At 41.6% G+C, this 17,668-nt stretch overlaps 1 protein-coding gene across 1 annotated transcript in view; it reads right to left on the bottom strand.

The window, feature by feature from the left end:
- ELP3 (elongator acetyltransferase complex subunit 3) overlaps positions 1-17,668 on the bottom strand; it is a 119,128-nt gene that overhangs the window by 46,145 nt on the left and 55,315 nt on the right. Inside the window, exon 9 of the mRNA XM_036380310.1 lies at positions 12,746-12,872. Within this exon, the coding sequence (XP_036236203.1) occupies positions 12,746-12,872 (127 nt within the window). The remainder of the gene's footprint in view (positions 1-12,745; positions 12,873-17,668) is intronic.

Here is a 17,668-nt window from a genome sequence, read left to right as displayed (position 1 = left end):
AGGAAATAATTTGTGAATGGAAAAAAAAAAAAGAGAGAGAAAGAAAAAGAAAGAAAAAAAAAATTCTGGCTTTTTCTGGTGTAAAAAGCCTCAGAACAGAGAGTGGCTGAATGAGCCTGAGCAACCCACGGGGCCTGGGGGCTGCAAAGCGCAGAAATCATCCCTGGTTCGGGTGGAAAAAGGGTCTGAACTGCTCCTTTTCAGCGAGCAGGAGCTTTTTGTGAATGGGAGGCTGCTGGCAGGCAGTGATTGGCATCATCCTAACGCTGATGGTTCCTGAGGGGAAAAAATCCCGATTTTCAGAGACAAAGGCAGCGATCTGAGAGCGGAATAAAGGCAGATTTCCCCACACAGCCACGGAGATTCTCCATCTCATGGAATGGTCTGGGTGGGAAGGGAATTTAAAGATGATCCCATTCCAACCCCAACACCTTTCCCAGGGTGCTCCAGCCTGGCCTTGGAAATTCCCAGGGATCCAGAGGCAGCCACAGCTTCTCTGGGAATTCCTCCCCAGTCCCTCGCAGTGAAGAATTCCTCCACAAGATCCCACCCAAAATTCCCCTTTGGAGCCATTCCCTGGGTCCTCCAGCCCCTTCCCAAATTCCAGCTCTCCTGGAGCCCCTCGAGGCTCTGGAAGCAGCTCCAAGGATTCCCTGGATCCTTCCATTCTCTAGGTGAACATTCCCAGCTCTCCCAGCCTGTTCTCCCCACAATATCCCGATTTTTTCTGTTTCTGTGCAACACACAAAGATCTCTCTGCTACTCATCCTTGGCCTCTCCTGATTGAAGCTCGACCCTGAAAGTTTCTGAGCCCACAATTCTGCAGAAGTGGGCACAGCCTGTGGGTGATTTACCCCCAGAAATATGAGAGTAATTAGGTGTGAAAAGAGTTTCCAGAAATAGCCCGTTCCTTACTACCACCGTCCTCATTACCATGAAAATTACCCCAGCTGTGGTCAGAGCTCACAGAACCATGAATGTTCCTGAATGGAGGCAGCTTTTGAGCAGGAATATTTCCTGAGATTCCAGGAGAAGCTTGAGGACTGAGCATTAAACACCCTCACATGGATGTGTCCATTAAAAAAAAGAAAAAGAAAAAGGGAAAAAGCCACATTTTCAGCCATAAAAGCACCTGCAAATCACAGCTTTTCAGAGCCCCTCGAGGCTCTGGAAGCAGCTCCAAGGATTCCCTGGATCCTTCCCTGATCCAGGTGAACATTCCCAGCTCTCCCAGCCTGTTCTCCCCACAATATCCCGATTTTTTCTGTTTCTGTGCAACACAAAAAGATCTCTCTGCTACTCATCCTTGGCCTCTCCTGATTGAAGCTCGACCCTGAAAGTTTCTGAGCCCACAATTCTGCAGAAGTGGGCGCAGCCTGTGGGTGATTTACCCCCAGAAATATGAGAGTAATTAGGTGTGAAAAGAGTTTCCAGAAATAGCCCGTTCCTTACTACCACCGTCCTCATTACCATGAAAATTACCCCAGCTGTGGTCAGAGCTCACAGAACCATGAATGTTCCTGAATGGAGGCAGCTTTTGAGCAGGAATATTTCCTGAGATTCCAGGAGAAGCTTGAGGACTGAGCATTAAACATCCCCTCATGGATGTGTCCATTAAAAAAAAAAAAAGAAAAAAAGAGAAAAAGCCACATTTTCAGCCATAAAAGCACCTGCAAATCACAGCTTTTCAGTGAGATGTTTAGAAGGAACTGAAAGGAAAATCGTTTACTTCACTAAACACTTTGGAGCTATATTTAAAAACACAGGGAACTGTCTCCCCAGAGGAGCAAAAATCAATGCAGATCAGCACTTTAACTGTCTTTTATTACAGTTATTAAAAGCTCCCGATAGAGGTGCAATATTTTAGTTTCATTATGGATTTCATCTCCTTGAGAACAACCAGAGCCCTCAGGAAAAGCAAGGCCGTATTTACAGCTGGAAATGTTTGGAGGTAGCGTCACCCACTTTGTAAAATGAAAGGACACTCAGATCATTTCACCCTCATTTTTCTTCTATTATTTCACCCTCATTTTCCCCTCCGATCATTTCACCCTCATTTTCCTCCTATTCTTTCATCCTCATTCATTCCACCCTCTTTTCCCCTCAGATTATTTCCCCCTCATTTTCCCTGAGATTATTTCCCCCTCAGATAATTTCTCCCTCAGTTACCCCTCAGAACATTTAATCATAATTATTCCCCCAGATTATTTCACCTTCAGATTATTTCACCTTCATTTTTCCCCTCAGATCATTTCACCCTCACTTTCTCCCTTAGATTATTTTCCCCTCATTTTCCCCTCAGATTATTTCACCCTGTTTTTTCTCCTCAGATTATTATATCTTCTTTTCCCCCTCAGATTATTTCCCCCTCAGATTATTCCACCCTCATTTTCCTACTCAGATCATTTCACCATAATTATTCCCTCCGATTATTTCACCACCATTTTTCTCCTCAAATAATTTTCCACCTCAGATTTCCACCCTCATTTTCCCCCTCAAATAATTTTACCATAATTATTCCCTCAGATTATTCCCTCAGATCATTTCCCCATCATTTCCCCCAGATAATTTCCTCCTCATTTTCTCCTCAGATTTTCCCCTCAGATTTCACCCTCATTTCCCCCTCAGATTATTTTACTCTTATTTTCCCCTCAGATTATTTTCCCCTCAGTTTCCCTCAGATTATTCCACCCCCATTTCCCCCCTCAGATCATTTCACCATAATTATTCCTTCAGATTATTTCACCAAAATTTCTCCCCTCAGATTATTTCTGTCTCATTTTCCCCCACAGATTATTTCATCCTCATTTCCTCTCAGATTATTTCAATTTATTTTTTACCCTCAGATTATTCCACCCTCATTTTCCCTCAGATGATTTCACCCTAATTTTCCCCATTTTTTTGAGATAATTTCAACATAATTATTCCCTCAGATGATTTCACCCTCAGATCATTTCACCATAATTATTCCCTCAGATTATTTCACCATCATTTCCCCCCTCAGTTTATTTCACCTTCATTTTTCCCTCAGATCATTTCACCATTATTATCCCCTCAGATTACCCCACTCTTATTTTCCTCTCAAATGATTTCACCACCATTTTTCTCCTTAAATCATTTCACTCCCATTTTCCCTCTCATATTATTCCACCTTCATTTTCCCCCTAACTAATTTCACCATAATTATTCCCTCAGATTATTTCATCCTCATTTTCCCCTTAGATAATTTCACCCTCACTTCTCCCCAGATAATTTCCCCCTCATTTTCCCTCAGACTATTTAATCCTCATTTCCCCCCCCTCAGATTATTTAATCCTCATTTTCCCCCTCAAAACATTTCACCATAATTATTCCCTCAGATTATTTCACCATAATTTCCCCATTTATTTCACCTTCATTTTTCCCCTCAGATCATTTCATCCTCATTCCCCCCTCAGATTATTCCATCCTCATTTTCCTCTCAAATTATTTCACCACCATTTTTCTCCTCAAATAATTTCACTGTCATTTCCCCCTCACATCATTTCACCATAATTATTCCCTCAGATCATTTCCTCCTCATTTTCCCTCAGATTATTTCACCCTCATTTCCCCTCTCAGATTATTTAATCCTCATTTCCCCCCTCAAATCATTTCACCATAATTATTCCCTTCAGATTATTTCACCCTCATTTTCCTCTCGAATTATTTCACCTTCATTTTTCCCCTCAGATTATTTCACCCTCATTTTTCCCCTCAGATTATTTCCCCCTCAGATTATTTCACCATCATTTTTTCTCTCAGATTATTTCACCCTCATTTTTCTCCTCATATTATTTTACCCTATTTTTCTCCCTCAGATTATTTCACCCTCAGATTATTTCACCATCATTTTTTCCCTCAGATAATTTCACCCTCAGATTATTTTACCCTATTTTCCCCCTCAGATTATTTAATGCTATTTTCCCCCTCAGATTATTTAATGCTATTTTCCCCCTCAGATTATTTAATGCTATTTTCCCCCTCAGATTATTTAATGCTATTTTTTCCCCACAGATTATTTAATGCTATTTTTTCCCCACAGATTATTTAATGCTATTTTCCCCACAGATTATTTTATGTTATTTTTTCTCCTCAGATCATTTTCCCTCTCATGTTCAACACAAGGAGGTTTCTGCATCACTCGGATCCCAGATGCATCAGGCCTGGCACTAAAATTAGCTCATTTCTGGGAAATCGCTTATTTTGCAATTCCTCCAGAAAATATATATATATATATATAAAAATCCCATCTTGACACATGACTAAGAGAAGGAATTTTCAGGCTGAACTCATTCAGTGATTGTGTTTTATTTAAAGAACACAGGAGTGGCTCTGCAGATGGGAATAAAAAAATCTCTTTAGCTCAATACTTGTCCCCATGAAATGGCCCTGCCTGTGGTTTTACCCTCATAATTTATTTTATTTTATTTTATTTTATTTTATTTTATTTTATTTTATTTTATTTTATTTTATTTTATATTGGACTATTTATTTAAATATTTCTTTCTATTATAAATATTATTTATTTTATTTTATTTTATTTTATTTTATTTTATTTTATTTTATTTTATTTTATTTTATTTTATATTGGACTATTTATTTAAATAGTTCTTTCTATTATAAATATTATTTATTTTATTTTATTTTAGTGAGATTTTAGATGGACACACACAGGATTTCCTCAAGAAAAAAAAGAACTTTTTTCCATCTGATGGTTCTGAGCAACATCCACCCTCCTGTGACACTCCAAACTCCCAATTTTCTGCCTCTCTTCCCTGTTTTTCCTTTTTCCCAAGATTTATTTCACCTCTGAGGGGTCTGTTTGAGGTGGGCTCAGTGCCAGGAGGAAGAGCACCAATAAACCACACAAGCAAATCCCATAAAAATAAAATAAAGCCAGGCACAGCAATATTCTCCCAATTAATAAATCTGTTATTTATAATGTATAAATATATATGAATGTACAAAATGTACCATAAATAACAGATATATACATATTTTTGAGCATTATTAGGAATATTCACCCCAGAGCAGCCAAATCTGTGATTCTCCAACTTCCACCAAGCGAGGAATTAACACCTCGGGAATTCTCCAGCCTCTCAAAACTTTTAAACTTAATTTAATTTAATTTAAATATTTTATTTTTTTAATTTTTTTTTATTTTATTTTTAAAAATTTTTTATTTTTTTGCTCCAATCCAGCATTCTGCTTGCCAAATGTGGGTCCTCTCCTCCCAGAGCAGCCAAATCTGTGATTCTTCAATTTCCACCGAGCGAGGAATTAACACCTCGGGAATTCTCCAGCCTCCCAAAACTTTTAATTTTAATTTAATTTAATTTAATTTAATTTAAATATTTTATTTTTAAAATTTTTATTTTATTTTTTGAAATTTTTTTTTCTCCAATCCAACATTCTGCTTGCCAAATGTAATTCATGGACTCTCCCAAGCATTTCCCCCCCAGAGCAGCCAAATCTGTGATTCTCCAATTTTGGGGTTTTTGGTTTTGTTCTTTTTTTTAATATTTTTTAAAATTTTTTTGCTCCAATCCAGCATTCTGCTTGCCAAATGTGATTCATGGATCCTCCCAAGCATTTCCCCCTCAGAGCAGCCAAATCTGTGATTCTCCAATTTTCACCGAGTGAGGAATTAACACCTCGGGAATTCTCCAGCCTCCCAAAACTTTTAAATTTAATTAATTTAATTTAATTTAATTTAAATATTTTATTTTAAAATTTTTTTTAAATTTTATTTTAAAATTTTTTTAAATTTTTTTGCTCCAATCCAGCATTCTGCTTGCCAAATGTGATTCACTGATCCTCCCAAGCATTTCCCCCCCCCCAGAGCAGCCAAATCTGTGGTTCTCCAATTTTTGGGGTTTTTTTAAATTTAATTTTTTAATTTTTTTCTCTCCAATCCAAAGTTCTGCTGGCCAAATGTGATTCATGGATCCTCCCAAGCATTTCCCCCTCAGAGCAGCCAAATCTGTGATTCTCCAATTTTGGTTTTTGGTTTTTTTTTGTTTGTTTGGTTTTGGTTTGGTTTTGTTAAAATTATTTTTTCTCTCCAATCCAAAGTTCTGCTGGCCAAATGTGATTCATGGATCCTCCCAAGCATTTCCTCCCCAGAGCAGCCAAATCTGTGATTCTCCAATTTTGGGTTTTTTGGTTTTGGTTTTTTTTATTTTAATTTTTTTTTTTTATTTTTTTTTAATTTAATTTTTTAATTTTTTTTTTGCTCCAATCCAACGTTCTGCTCGCCAAATGTGATTCATGGATCCTCCCAAGCATTTCCCCCCCGGAGCAGCCTCATCCCTGCCCGGGGTGGAGCCGGGATGAGGTGTCCGCTCCGGTGACAATTCCATTATTCCCGCTGAGTCCTTGATTTATCCTGCCCGTTTTTCTAATTATTTTCTCCACCACCTGCCTGGTGAGGCTCTGCTGGGCTCTGCCTGGCTTTGGGAAGGTTTTTTTTTTTTGGAGTGTTTGTGGTCATTGAGCTTTTCTGGAGCGTTTTCCAGAGTGTGGAATGGGGTGGGGAAGCCCTGGAGGAGGAAGGAAAATCCTCCGAGGATATAAAAAGAATCAGAGGTGGGGGAAGAGGGAAGAAAAAAGCAAAGTGGAAGTGGGACACGGGATCAGAGTGAAATTCTGCAGTGGAGGCAGGGAAAAGGGAACTTTCTGTGAAAAATCCTGGAATTGGAGAATCCCAGAATTATTTGGGTAGGAAGGGACCTTGAAGCTCATCCCATTCCCACAGGCAGGCAGGGACACTTTCCACTGTTCCAGCTTGATCCAAGCTGGCCTGGGACATTTCCAGGGATGGAACCCACAGGGATGGAACCCACAGGGATGGGATCCACAGGGATGAAATTCACAGGGATGGAACCCACACGGATGGAATCCACAGGGATGGAACCCACAGGGATGGAACCCACAGGGATGGGATCCACAGGGATGGAATCCACAACCTCCCAGTGCAAAAGATCCCAGAATTATTTGGGATTAAAGCTCATCCCATTCCCACAGGCAGGCAGGGACACTTTCCACTATCCCAGCTTGATCCAAGCCCTGTCCAACCTGGTCTGGGACACTTCCAGGGATGGAACCCACAGGGATGGAATCCACAACCTCCCAGTGCAAAAAATCCCAGAATTATTTGGGTTGGAAGGGACCTTAAAGCTCATCCCATTCTCACACTTTCCACTATTCCAGCTTGATCCAAGCTGGCCTGGGACACTTCCAGGGATGGAACCCACACGGATGGAATCCACAGGGATGGAATCCACAACCTCTCAGTGCAAAAAATCCCAGAATTATTTGGGTTGGAAGGGACCTTAAAGCTCATCCCATTCCTGTGGGCAGGGACTATCCCAGCTTGCTCCAAACCCTGTCCAAGCTGGCCTGGGACACTTCCAGGGATGGAATCCACATGGTTGGAATTCACAGGGATGAAATCCACAGGGATGGAACCCACAGGGATGGAATTCACAGGGATGGGATCGACAGAGATGGAACCCAGAGGGATGGAATTCACAGGGATGGGATCGACAGGGATGGAATCCACAGGGATGGAACCCACAGGGATGGAATTCACAGGGATGGAACCCACAGGGATGGAATTCACAGGGGTTAAATCCACAGGGATATGATCCACAGGGGTGAAATCCACAGGGATGGAACCCACAGGGATAAAATCCACAGGGCTGGAAACCTCGGGGATGGGATCCACAGGGATTGAAATCTACAGCGATGAATCCACAGGAGTTAAATCCCCAGGGATGGGATCCCCAGGGATGGGATCCAGGGGATGGGATACAGAGGAATGTAACCCACAGGGATGGGATCCACAGGGATGGGATCCACAGGGATGGGATCCACAGGGATGGAACCCACAGGGATGGAACCCACAGGGATGGGATTGACAGGGATTGAAATCTACAGCGATGGAACCCACAGGGATGAATCCACAGGAGTTAAATCCCCAGGGATGGGATCCCCAGGGATGGGATCCAGGGGAATGGAACCCACAGGGATGGGATCCCCAGGGATGGGATCCACATGGATGGGATCCACATGGATGGGATCCAGAGGAATGGAGCCCAGAGGAATGGAGCCCACAGGGATGGGATCCACAGGGATGAAATCCACAGGGATGGGATCCACAGGGATGGCATTCCCAGGGATGGGATCCACAGGGATGGGATCCACAGGGATGGGATCCACAGGGATTGACAGCTACAGCGATGGAACCCACAGGGATGAAATCCACAGGAGTTAAATCCCCAGGGATGGAACCCACAGGGATGGAACCCACAGGGGTTAAATCCACTGGGATGGAACCCACAGGGATGAAATCCACAGGGATGGAAACCTCAGGGATGGGACCCACAGGGACACAAACCCACGACCTCTCAGCGCGAAAACAATTTAACAATAAAAAATACAGACCAGGCCCCCCCCCGCCGCTGCCTGTGGCAGTGGTTGGAGTTACTGGGAACTGAGGCAGCTGCTGCTCGGCCCCGGAGCTCAGAGGAGGCTCCGGGGTCAGCGCTGGCAGAGGGAGCAGGAGGAGCTGGGGAATCGATCGGGCAGCGGGGACAGGCAGAGGGGACCCGGCTCCCGCCGGAGCTGTCACCACCTGCCCGGATTGAAGAAGCACCCGGCGCTTTTCTGGCACCATCAGCACCATCAGCAGATATTCCCCTCCCAGGAGAAAGCCCTGGATTTATTGTTATTATTGTTATTATTGTTATTACTGTTATTATTGTTATTATTTCAACTGAAGGCGCTCGGAAGTTCCAAAGTCAAGCGGGTTCCTTTGTGTCCGACTTTCTGCTGTTGGGAGAGGGGGAGGGCTCACCAAAAATGAAATGATTTTGTTCCAATTTCATTAGAACTGCCCCAAAATCAAAGGTTTGTAAAGATCCCTGGAAAGCCACGGGTTTGTTGTCTCAAAAGGAGGAAGAATTGGAGAGTTGGGGGTGCTCACTTGGAAAAGAGAAGGATCCAGGAGATCTTGGAGGCTTTTCCAGAGCCTGAAGGGGCTCCAGGAGAGCTGGAGAGGGACAAGGGATGGACAGACAGGAGACAGGGAATGGCTTCCTGCTGGGAAAGGGGGGATCGGGGTGGGGTTTGGGAAGGAATTCCTGCCTGGGCTGGCATTCCCAGAGAATCCCTGCATCCCTGAAGTGCCAAGGAGAGGTTGGAGCAATCTGGGATCAGGGAATGTGTTGGGGTTGGGATGGGATGGGATTGAAGGTCCATGGATCCCATCCCAAACCATTCCGGGATTCTGGGATCCAGGACACTCAGGATCCATCCCCAGGGATTTTGGGATGGAAAAGGGAAGGGAGACCCTTCCTGGAGTCCCCAGTTCCCAGGGAAGCCCCTGGATCCCAAAATTCCTTCCCGGAGAGGAGCTGGGATGGGGATGGACGCAGTGCCAGACTGGGAGAGCTGGGAATGGAAGGAATTCCCTGGGAAAGGGGAAATGGGATTTGGGAAGGGATTCCTGGCTGGGCTGGCATTCCCAGAGAATCCCTGGCAGTGTCCAAGGAAAGACTGGAGCACTCTGGGATGGTGGGAAGTGTCCCTGGGATGGCACTGAAGGTCCGTGGATCCTGTTCCAAACCATTCTGGGATTCTGGGATCCAGGACACTCAGGATCCATCCCCAGGGATTTTGATGGGATTTGGGGATGGAAAAGGGAAGGGAGACCCTTCCTGGAGTCCCCAATTCCCAGGGAATTCCCAAAATTCCTTCCCAGAGAGGGGTCAGGGTTGGAAAGCGATGGGATTGAAGGTCCATGGATCCCATCTGAAGAAATCCGGGATTCTGGGATCAAGGATCCATCCTGAGGGGTTTTTATGGAATTTGGAAATGGAAAAGAGAAGAGGAGTCCTGAATTCCCAGGGAATTCCTAAAATTCCTTCCCGGAGAGGAGCTGGGATGGGGATGGATCCAGTGCCAGGCTGGGAGAGCTGGGAATGGAGGGAATTCCCTGGGAAAGGGAAAAATCCCAAAAAACCCCTTCAAATTTGGGAGGGATTTGGGAAGGAATTCCTGGCTGGGCTGGAATTCCCAGAGAATCCCTGGGAGAGTCCAAGGAAATCTTGGAGCCCCCCGGGACAGTGGGAAGGGTCCCTGGGATGGGACTGAAGGTCCATGGATCCCATCCCAAACCATTCCAGGATTCTGGGATTGTGAGGAGACATCCCCACCTGGCTCCTCGTTAATTTTATGCAGCAGAAATGTCAAAATTTTAATGTTTAAATGTTTAAAATTTAAACGTTTAAATCTTAAATATTCACCAGCCTGGACTAACGTTTACACAGAAGAAGTTTTGAAGTTTTTGAGTTTTTTGATCAAAACAAGGATATGAAATTTTAAGGCAGGAAACAGAGAGTGAATCCTTGGGAATGAAGGAATTTTAGGAATTTATCTGGATATTTCTGTTATGTTCTGATTATTATATTATATTATATTATATTATATTATATTATATTATATTATATTATATTATATTATATTATATTAATTATTATATTATTATATTATATATACATTTCTGTTATGTTCTGATTATTATATTATATTATATTATATTATATTATATTATATTATATTATATTATATTAATTATTATATTATTATATTATATATACATTTCTGTTATGTTCTGATTATTGCATTTCTGATATTTCCCAGAGCTTTGGGAAACAAATCAATAAATTTGTTTTGGTATTTTATTTTCTGGTATTATTTAAGAAAATGAATCATTAAGCATTTAAATGAGGATGAGAAGGGGGTAATGACCTTTTTTCCTTCTGTTCCTTTTCTATCCTCAACTCTTCTCCCCACCTTTATTTTCAATTCCTCCTCTCCCCAGTTCCAGCCTCATCCTCAGGGATAATTATTATCAAATTAATTTAGGATAAAGGCTATTTATTATTAAATTAATTACAAAAAATTTAAATATTTCCTCCCTCTTCAGTTTTCCACCTCAATTTTGGTCTCCTCTTTGTTTGCTCCTGCCCAAGATTGGCTTTTCCCATTGTTTTGGTCATTATTCCCATTTTTCCACCACAAATTCCAGCCTCATCCTCATCTCCCAACTCCAAAATCTTCACCCCCTGCCTCCCCAATTTCTGGGAAAATCGTCATTAATGCACAAATGGAACCCAGGATGGCACCACCCTTCCCATCAGAGCCCAGGAATTCAACTTTCCCAACACATTCCCAAATTTCCTGCACTGAACCATTCCAGGAGCAGAAGTTCTTTAACCACTCACTCATCACCAATGAGCAGCAAAGGATAATTATTGTTAAATTAATTACAAAAAAATTTAAATATTTCCTCCCTCCTCAGTTTTCCACCTCAGATTTTGGTGTCCTCTTTGTTTGATCCTGCCCAGGGTTGGCTTTTCCCAATTTTTTTGGTCATTATTCCCATTTTTCCTGCCCAAATTCCAGCCCGATCCCACAGAATTCCAGCTGCAATTCCACGAGATGCTGAGGGAGGAGGATTCAAGGTTTTTGCTGGGTTCCGCATTACAAAGAATTCCATGAAAATTCTGTGCCATGTCCACACTCCACGACTCAGAGCATGCTAATAAAAATGATCTAGGAGCAGGATAATGAATACAAATAATAAAAATTATATAATTAATAAAAATTAAAAAAATTTAAAAAGAATAAAAATAATAAAAAATAAAAAATAATAAAAATAATAAAAATAATAAAAATAATATAAATAATAAAAATAATAAAAATAATAAATAATCCCTGGAGCAGGAATTTGGAATTTTTGACTCCTCACTTCCAGTCCCTCACCTTAGCCAAGAACCAAGACATTTTATTTAGGAAAAACTCAAGGAATTCTCCACAAAACCCCTCAGAAAAAGGTTCCTACCCCAGGTTTCAGGATTCCCTCCCTGCCCTGTACAGCTGCATTTTCCACAAGTGCTTTTTTTGCTTTCTGCCTGTATTTTTTAATCAATATATTTCATTACACTGATATTTCTTAGTGCCAGACAGCGCCCAGCCCAACCTTCCCCTGGGATTCCTCCAGCACGACTCCAATTTCTGCACTATTTAAAAAAAAAAAATAAAAATAAAACCACCCAATTTTGACTCAGATAAGAAAAAAAAAATAAAAAACACAACAAAACCTGAAAATCTCCCAAAGTGTTTCAATCATTGCACTGCTCACCATTTGCTCTTTATTCCTCATCGTTGCAATTTTCCCCAGGAATAATCTGATATTTCCTTCTACATCATTGACAAAGAAATTGAGCCAAAATGCTTTTATAACACACACACACACACTCGCTCACTCTAATTTTGCAATTAATTTGCAATTAATTACCTTCCAGAGGGGATTTTTTTTTTTAACTTGGAATTGTGTCTTACTCTAAATCCAAGAGGGAAAACCACCTTGGAAAGAAGCAGCAAATATGGGAAGAGCTGCTTCCCACAGGGACCCCAGTGACTCAGGCTTGCATGAGACACAGATACAATTTTCTGCATGAAGTGCTTCAACAAATCTCTCTTTTTTTTTTCACCTTATTTTTAAAAAAAAAAAAGATTTTTAAATTGTTTGCCCTTTAGAAAACAAATCTGGTAACCGAGCAGGGAGTTTTCCACGGGGAAAAAAAGTGGGAATTGATGTTTTTTTGGTGGTTTTTTTTGGTGTTTTTTTTTTTTTTTTTTAAAGAATACTCACAAAAAACTGATCCATGTCCCTTTCCAGCCCCATGTTGGGCAAGTCTGGCATCATGTGGGCCACGACCTTGAAGCCAGCATCCTTGGCCAGGTGGAAGGACTCACAGACAGCCTTCACCGTGTGACCCCTGGGGACACAGGGAAAAAGGGTCAGGGAAAGGCAGGAAAAGTCGTTTTTGAGTCCAGCTGGGATTATCCCCCTTGGGAGGCTGAGTTTGGGCGGTGGGTGGAGGTGAAAATGAGCCAGGATGGGGTTTGGTGGGTGCTGAAAGTGGTAAATGTGCAGGAAGGGAGGTGATCTGGGTGCTCCAGATACAGGAAAAGCTGCTGGGATCCAGGTTGGTGGCACTCAGAGAAAAACGGGAATAAAAACATAAATACAACAGGAATAAAAACATTGGGAAAGGAGAGAAGGGATGGGAATGAGGGAAAGCGGCCAACCTGAAAATCTCCCCAAAAATCCCATCTGGAAAAACAGGAATCACCCCGAATTCTGGGATTCCAGGAGGGTTCCACACTGACAGAACCCAAACCTGGTTCTGCAGGAGCCCGGGGGCATTTGGAGCCTAAAAGGGGTTTGTTGAATATTGGAATTGTGAATTCTGGGGGAAAGGAGCTGCTCTGGGTTTTGCAGATACAGAAAAAGCTGCTGGAATCCAGTCTGGAAATCCAGGTTGGTGTCACTCAGAGAAAAACAGGAATAAAAACATAAATACAACAGGAATAAAAACATTGGGAAAGGAGAGAAGGGATGGGAATGAGGAAAAGCGGCCAACCTGAAAATCACCCCAAAAATCCCTTCTGGAGAAACAGGAACCACCCCAAATTCTGGGATTCCAGGAGGGTTCCACACTGACAGAACCCAAACCTGGTTCTGCAGGAGCCCGGGGGCATTTGGAGCCTAAATGGGGTTTGTTGAATATTGGAATTGTGAATTCTGGGGGAAAGGAGATGATCTGGGTTTTGCAGATACAGAGAGAAATTTGGGAGAGCTGCTGGAATCCAGTCTGGAAATCCAGGTTGGTGTCACTCAGAGAAAAAAGGGGAATAAAAACATAAATACAACAGGAAATAAAAACATTGGGAAAGGAGAGAAGGGATGGGAACGAGGGAAAGTGGCCAACCTGAAAATCTCCCCAAAAATCCCATCTGGAAAAACAGGAATCACCCCGAATTCTGGGATTCCAGGAGGGTTCCACACTGACAGAACCCAGACCTGGTTCTGCAGCAGCCCGGGGGCATTTGGAGCCTAAATGGGGTTTGTTGAATATTGAAAGTGTGAATTCTGGGGGAAAGGAGCTGATCTGGGTTTTGCAGATACAGAAAAAGCTGCTGGAATCCAGTCTGGAAATCCAGGTTGGTGTCACTCAGAGAAAAACGGGAATAAAACCATAAATACAACAGGAATAAAAACATTGGGAAAGGAGAGAAGGGATGGGAATGAGGGAAAGCGGCCAACCTGAAAATCTCCCCAAAAATCCCATCTGGAGAAACAGGAACCTCCCCAAATTTTGGGATTCCAGATTCCAAACCTGGTTCTGCAGGAGCCTGGGGGCATTTGCAGCCTAAATGGGCGTGTTGAATATTGGAATTGTGAATTCTGGGGGAAAGGAGATGATCTGGGTTTTGCAGATACAGAGAGAAATTTGGGAGAGCTGCTGGAATCCAGTCTGGAAATCCAGGTTGGTGTCACTCAGAGAAAACCAGGAATAAAACCATAAATACAACAGGAAATAAAAACAGCAGGAGAGGAGAGAAGGGATGGGAACGAGGAAAAGCAGCCAACCTGAAAATCTTCCCAAAAATCCCTTCTGGAAAAACAGGAACCACCCCGAATTCTGGGATTCCAGGAGGGTTCCACACTGACACCAACCCAGACCTGGTTCTGCAGGAGCCTGGGGGGATTTGGAGCCCAAAGCGGCCGAATTTCCCACGGTTCTGGAGAAAATCCCATTTTTCCATCACCTCCCATCAGGAGATTCCCACCACAGGAGAAGAATCCTCCCACAGAATCCTGGCTCTGTCCCACATTCCTGGACATTCCAGGGCACCTCCACACTCCTGTTTTCCTCCCAACTCCTGGAATTCCAATTCCTCCCAGTTCCTCCCTATTGGAATTCTAATTCCATTTCCATTTCTAATTCCAATTCCAATTCCAATTTTTAATTCCAATTCAAATTCCAATTCAAATTCTATTTCCATTATTAATTCCATTTCCATTTCCAATTCCCAATTCCCAATTCCATTTCCAACTCCAATTCCAACTCCAATGCCTCACAATTCCTCCCTACTGGAATTCCATTTCCATTTCCAATTCCAACTCCAATTCCATTTCCATTTCTAATTCCAGTTCCTCACAATTCCTCCCTATTGGAATTCCATTTCCATTTCCATTTCCAATTCCAATTCCAATTCCTCCCAACTCCTGGAATTCCAATTCCTCCCTATTGGAATTCCAATTCCAATTCTAATTCCTCCCTACTGGAATTCCAACTCCATTTCCATTTCCAATCCCATTTCCCTTTCCCAATTCAAATTCCATTTCTATTTCCAATTCCAATTCCAATTCTTCCCAAGCCTTGAATTCCCATTCCTCCCAACTCCTGGTATTCCAATTCCATTTCCAATTCCAATTCCTCCCAACTCCTGGAATTCCAATTCCTCTCTAGTGGAATTCCATTTCCAATTCCAATTCCTCCCTACTGGAATTCCAACTCCATTTCCAATTCCATTTCCATTTCCATTTCCATTTCCATTTCCATTTCCAATTCCTCCCAATTGGAATTCCAATTCCAATTCCAATTCCTCCCTACTGGAATTCCAACTCCATTTCCATTTCCATTTCCATTTCCATTTTCCTTTCCCAATTCCAATTCCAACTCCATTTCCCTTTCCCAATTCCATTCCCAATTCCATTTCCATTTCCAATTCCAATCCCAATTCCATTCCCCTTTCCCAATCCCAACTCCATTTCCCTTTCCCAATTCCAATTCCATTTCCCTTTCCCAATTCCAATCCCAATTCCATTTTCATTTCCCAATTCCAACTCCATTTCCCAATCCCAATCCCAATCCCATTTCCCTTTCCCAATCCCAACTCCATTTCCCTTTCCCAATCCCAATCCCAATCCCATTTCCCTTTCCCAATCCCAACTCCATTTCCCTTTCCCAATCCCATTTCCATTTCCCTTTCCCAATCCCAACTCCATTTCCATTTCCCTTTCCCAATCCCAATCCCATTCCCCTTTCCCAATCCCAACTCCATTTCCCAATCCCAATCCCAATTCCATTTTCCATTTCCCATTTCCATTTCCCTTTCCCAATCCCAATCCCATTTCCCTTTCCCAATCCCAACTCCATTCCCCTTTCCCAATCCCAACTCCATTCCCTTTCCCCTTTCAATCTCCTCCCACCCCCTGGAATTCCTGGCCCCCCCATGAGCTCTGCAGGTGATTTTTTTTTCCCCCCCTGCCCCCTTTCTCCAAATCCCTCTGGATACAAACCCCAATTCCCTTTGGGCATCCCTGTGTTCATTTACCAGAATTAATTTAATTTTTTTTTTTTAATTTTTAAGGATCTTTTCCTCCCTCTCTGCCAGAAGATCCAAATCCCCCCCCTCTCTCCTTGTGCAGCTTTAAACCCATTTTTATTTCTGATTTTTTTTTTTTTTCCCCAGGACCATTCCAGTGTTTTCCTGCGACTCCTCAAGGACAGCATCACTCAAGAACCTTGAGCAGCCTGAGGGGGAAGCAAACAGGAGCTTTGCTTCATAAATAAAAATTATTTTCTTATTAGAAGTGGAATTGGAGCTGCATCAATAACTCGATTATTTGATGTTCTTGAATATTTTTCTGCCTCACAGCCACTGAAAGCACTCAGAAAACCTCACTAATGACTTATGGAACATAATAGAAAGTAATTTCCAAACTGTTCCCCCTAATTGGTTGGAATCTGACATTTTGCTACCGGGGGAAATATTAAAAAGTTTCAAGCCCAAAAAAAAACCACCAAAAACCAACGCACACAAAGCACAACAGGAGCAAAACGAGGTCGTTTCAACAGGAAAAAAACCCCAAAAAACATGAATCACCTTTTTCCTTCAAGTGCATTTCAAGTCATTGCTCTAAAAATTAGGAGAGGTTGAGGAAGTTTTTAGAAATTCTAAAATTCAGAGCAAGGAGCTCTGGGAAAAGCCTTGAAAATTGAATTTGAGGTGGAAAAGAAAATGGGTTTTAAGATTTAAAAATGGGTATTTGGGGAAAAAAGGGGTTTTAAGATTTAAAAATAGATTTTAAGGTTTAAAAATGGGTACTTGGGGAAAAAAGGGGTTTTAAGATTTAAAAATGGATTTTTTTGAGGAAAAATGGATTTTAAGATTTAAAAATGGGTATTTGGGAAAAAATGGGTTTTAAGATTTAAAAATGGATTTTTTTGAGGAAAAATGGATTTTAAGATTTAAAAATGGGTATTTGGGAAAAATGGGTTTTAAGATTTAAAAATGGATTTTAAGATTTAAAAATGGGTATTTGGGGAAAAATGGGTTTTAAGATTTAAAAATTGATTTTTTTTGAGGAAAAATGGATTTTAAAATTTAAAAATGGGTATTTGGGAGGGAAAATGAATTTTAAAATTTAAAAATGGGTATTTGGGGGGGAAAATGGATTTTAAAATTTAAAAATGGGTATTTGGGAAAAATGGGTTTTAAGATTTAGAAATGGATTTTCTTTTAATGGATTTAATGATTTAAAAATGGAATTTCTGGGGGAAGAAATGGATTCTAAGATTTAAAAATGGGTGTTTGGGGGAAAAAAGGATTTTAAGATTTAAAATTGGATTTTTGGGGAGAAAAAAAGGATTTTAAGAGCTGATGAGGAATGAATTGTTAAATTGATAATAAATAAATATTTACTTTTTAATAAAAATTT

The sequence above is a fragment of the Molothrus ater genome, chromosome 3 (assembly GCF_012460135.2).
Source record: "Molothrus ater isolate BHLD 08-10-18 breed brown headed cowbird chromosome 3, BPBGC_Mater_1.1, whole genome shotgun sequence".
NCBI classification, from domain to species: Eukaryota; Metazoa; Chordata; class Aves; order Passeriformes; family Icteridae; genus Molothrus; species Molothrus ater.
The sequence above is the reverse complement of the archived record's forward strand: the minus strand, read 5'-3'. Positions and strand labels throughout refer to the sequence as shown.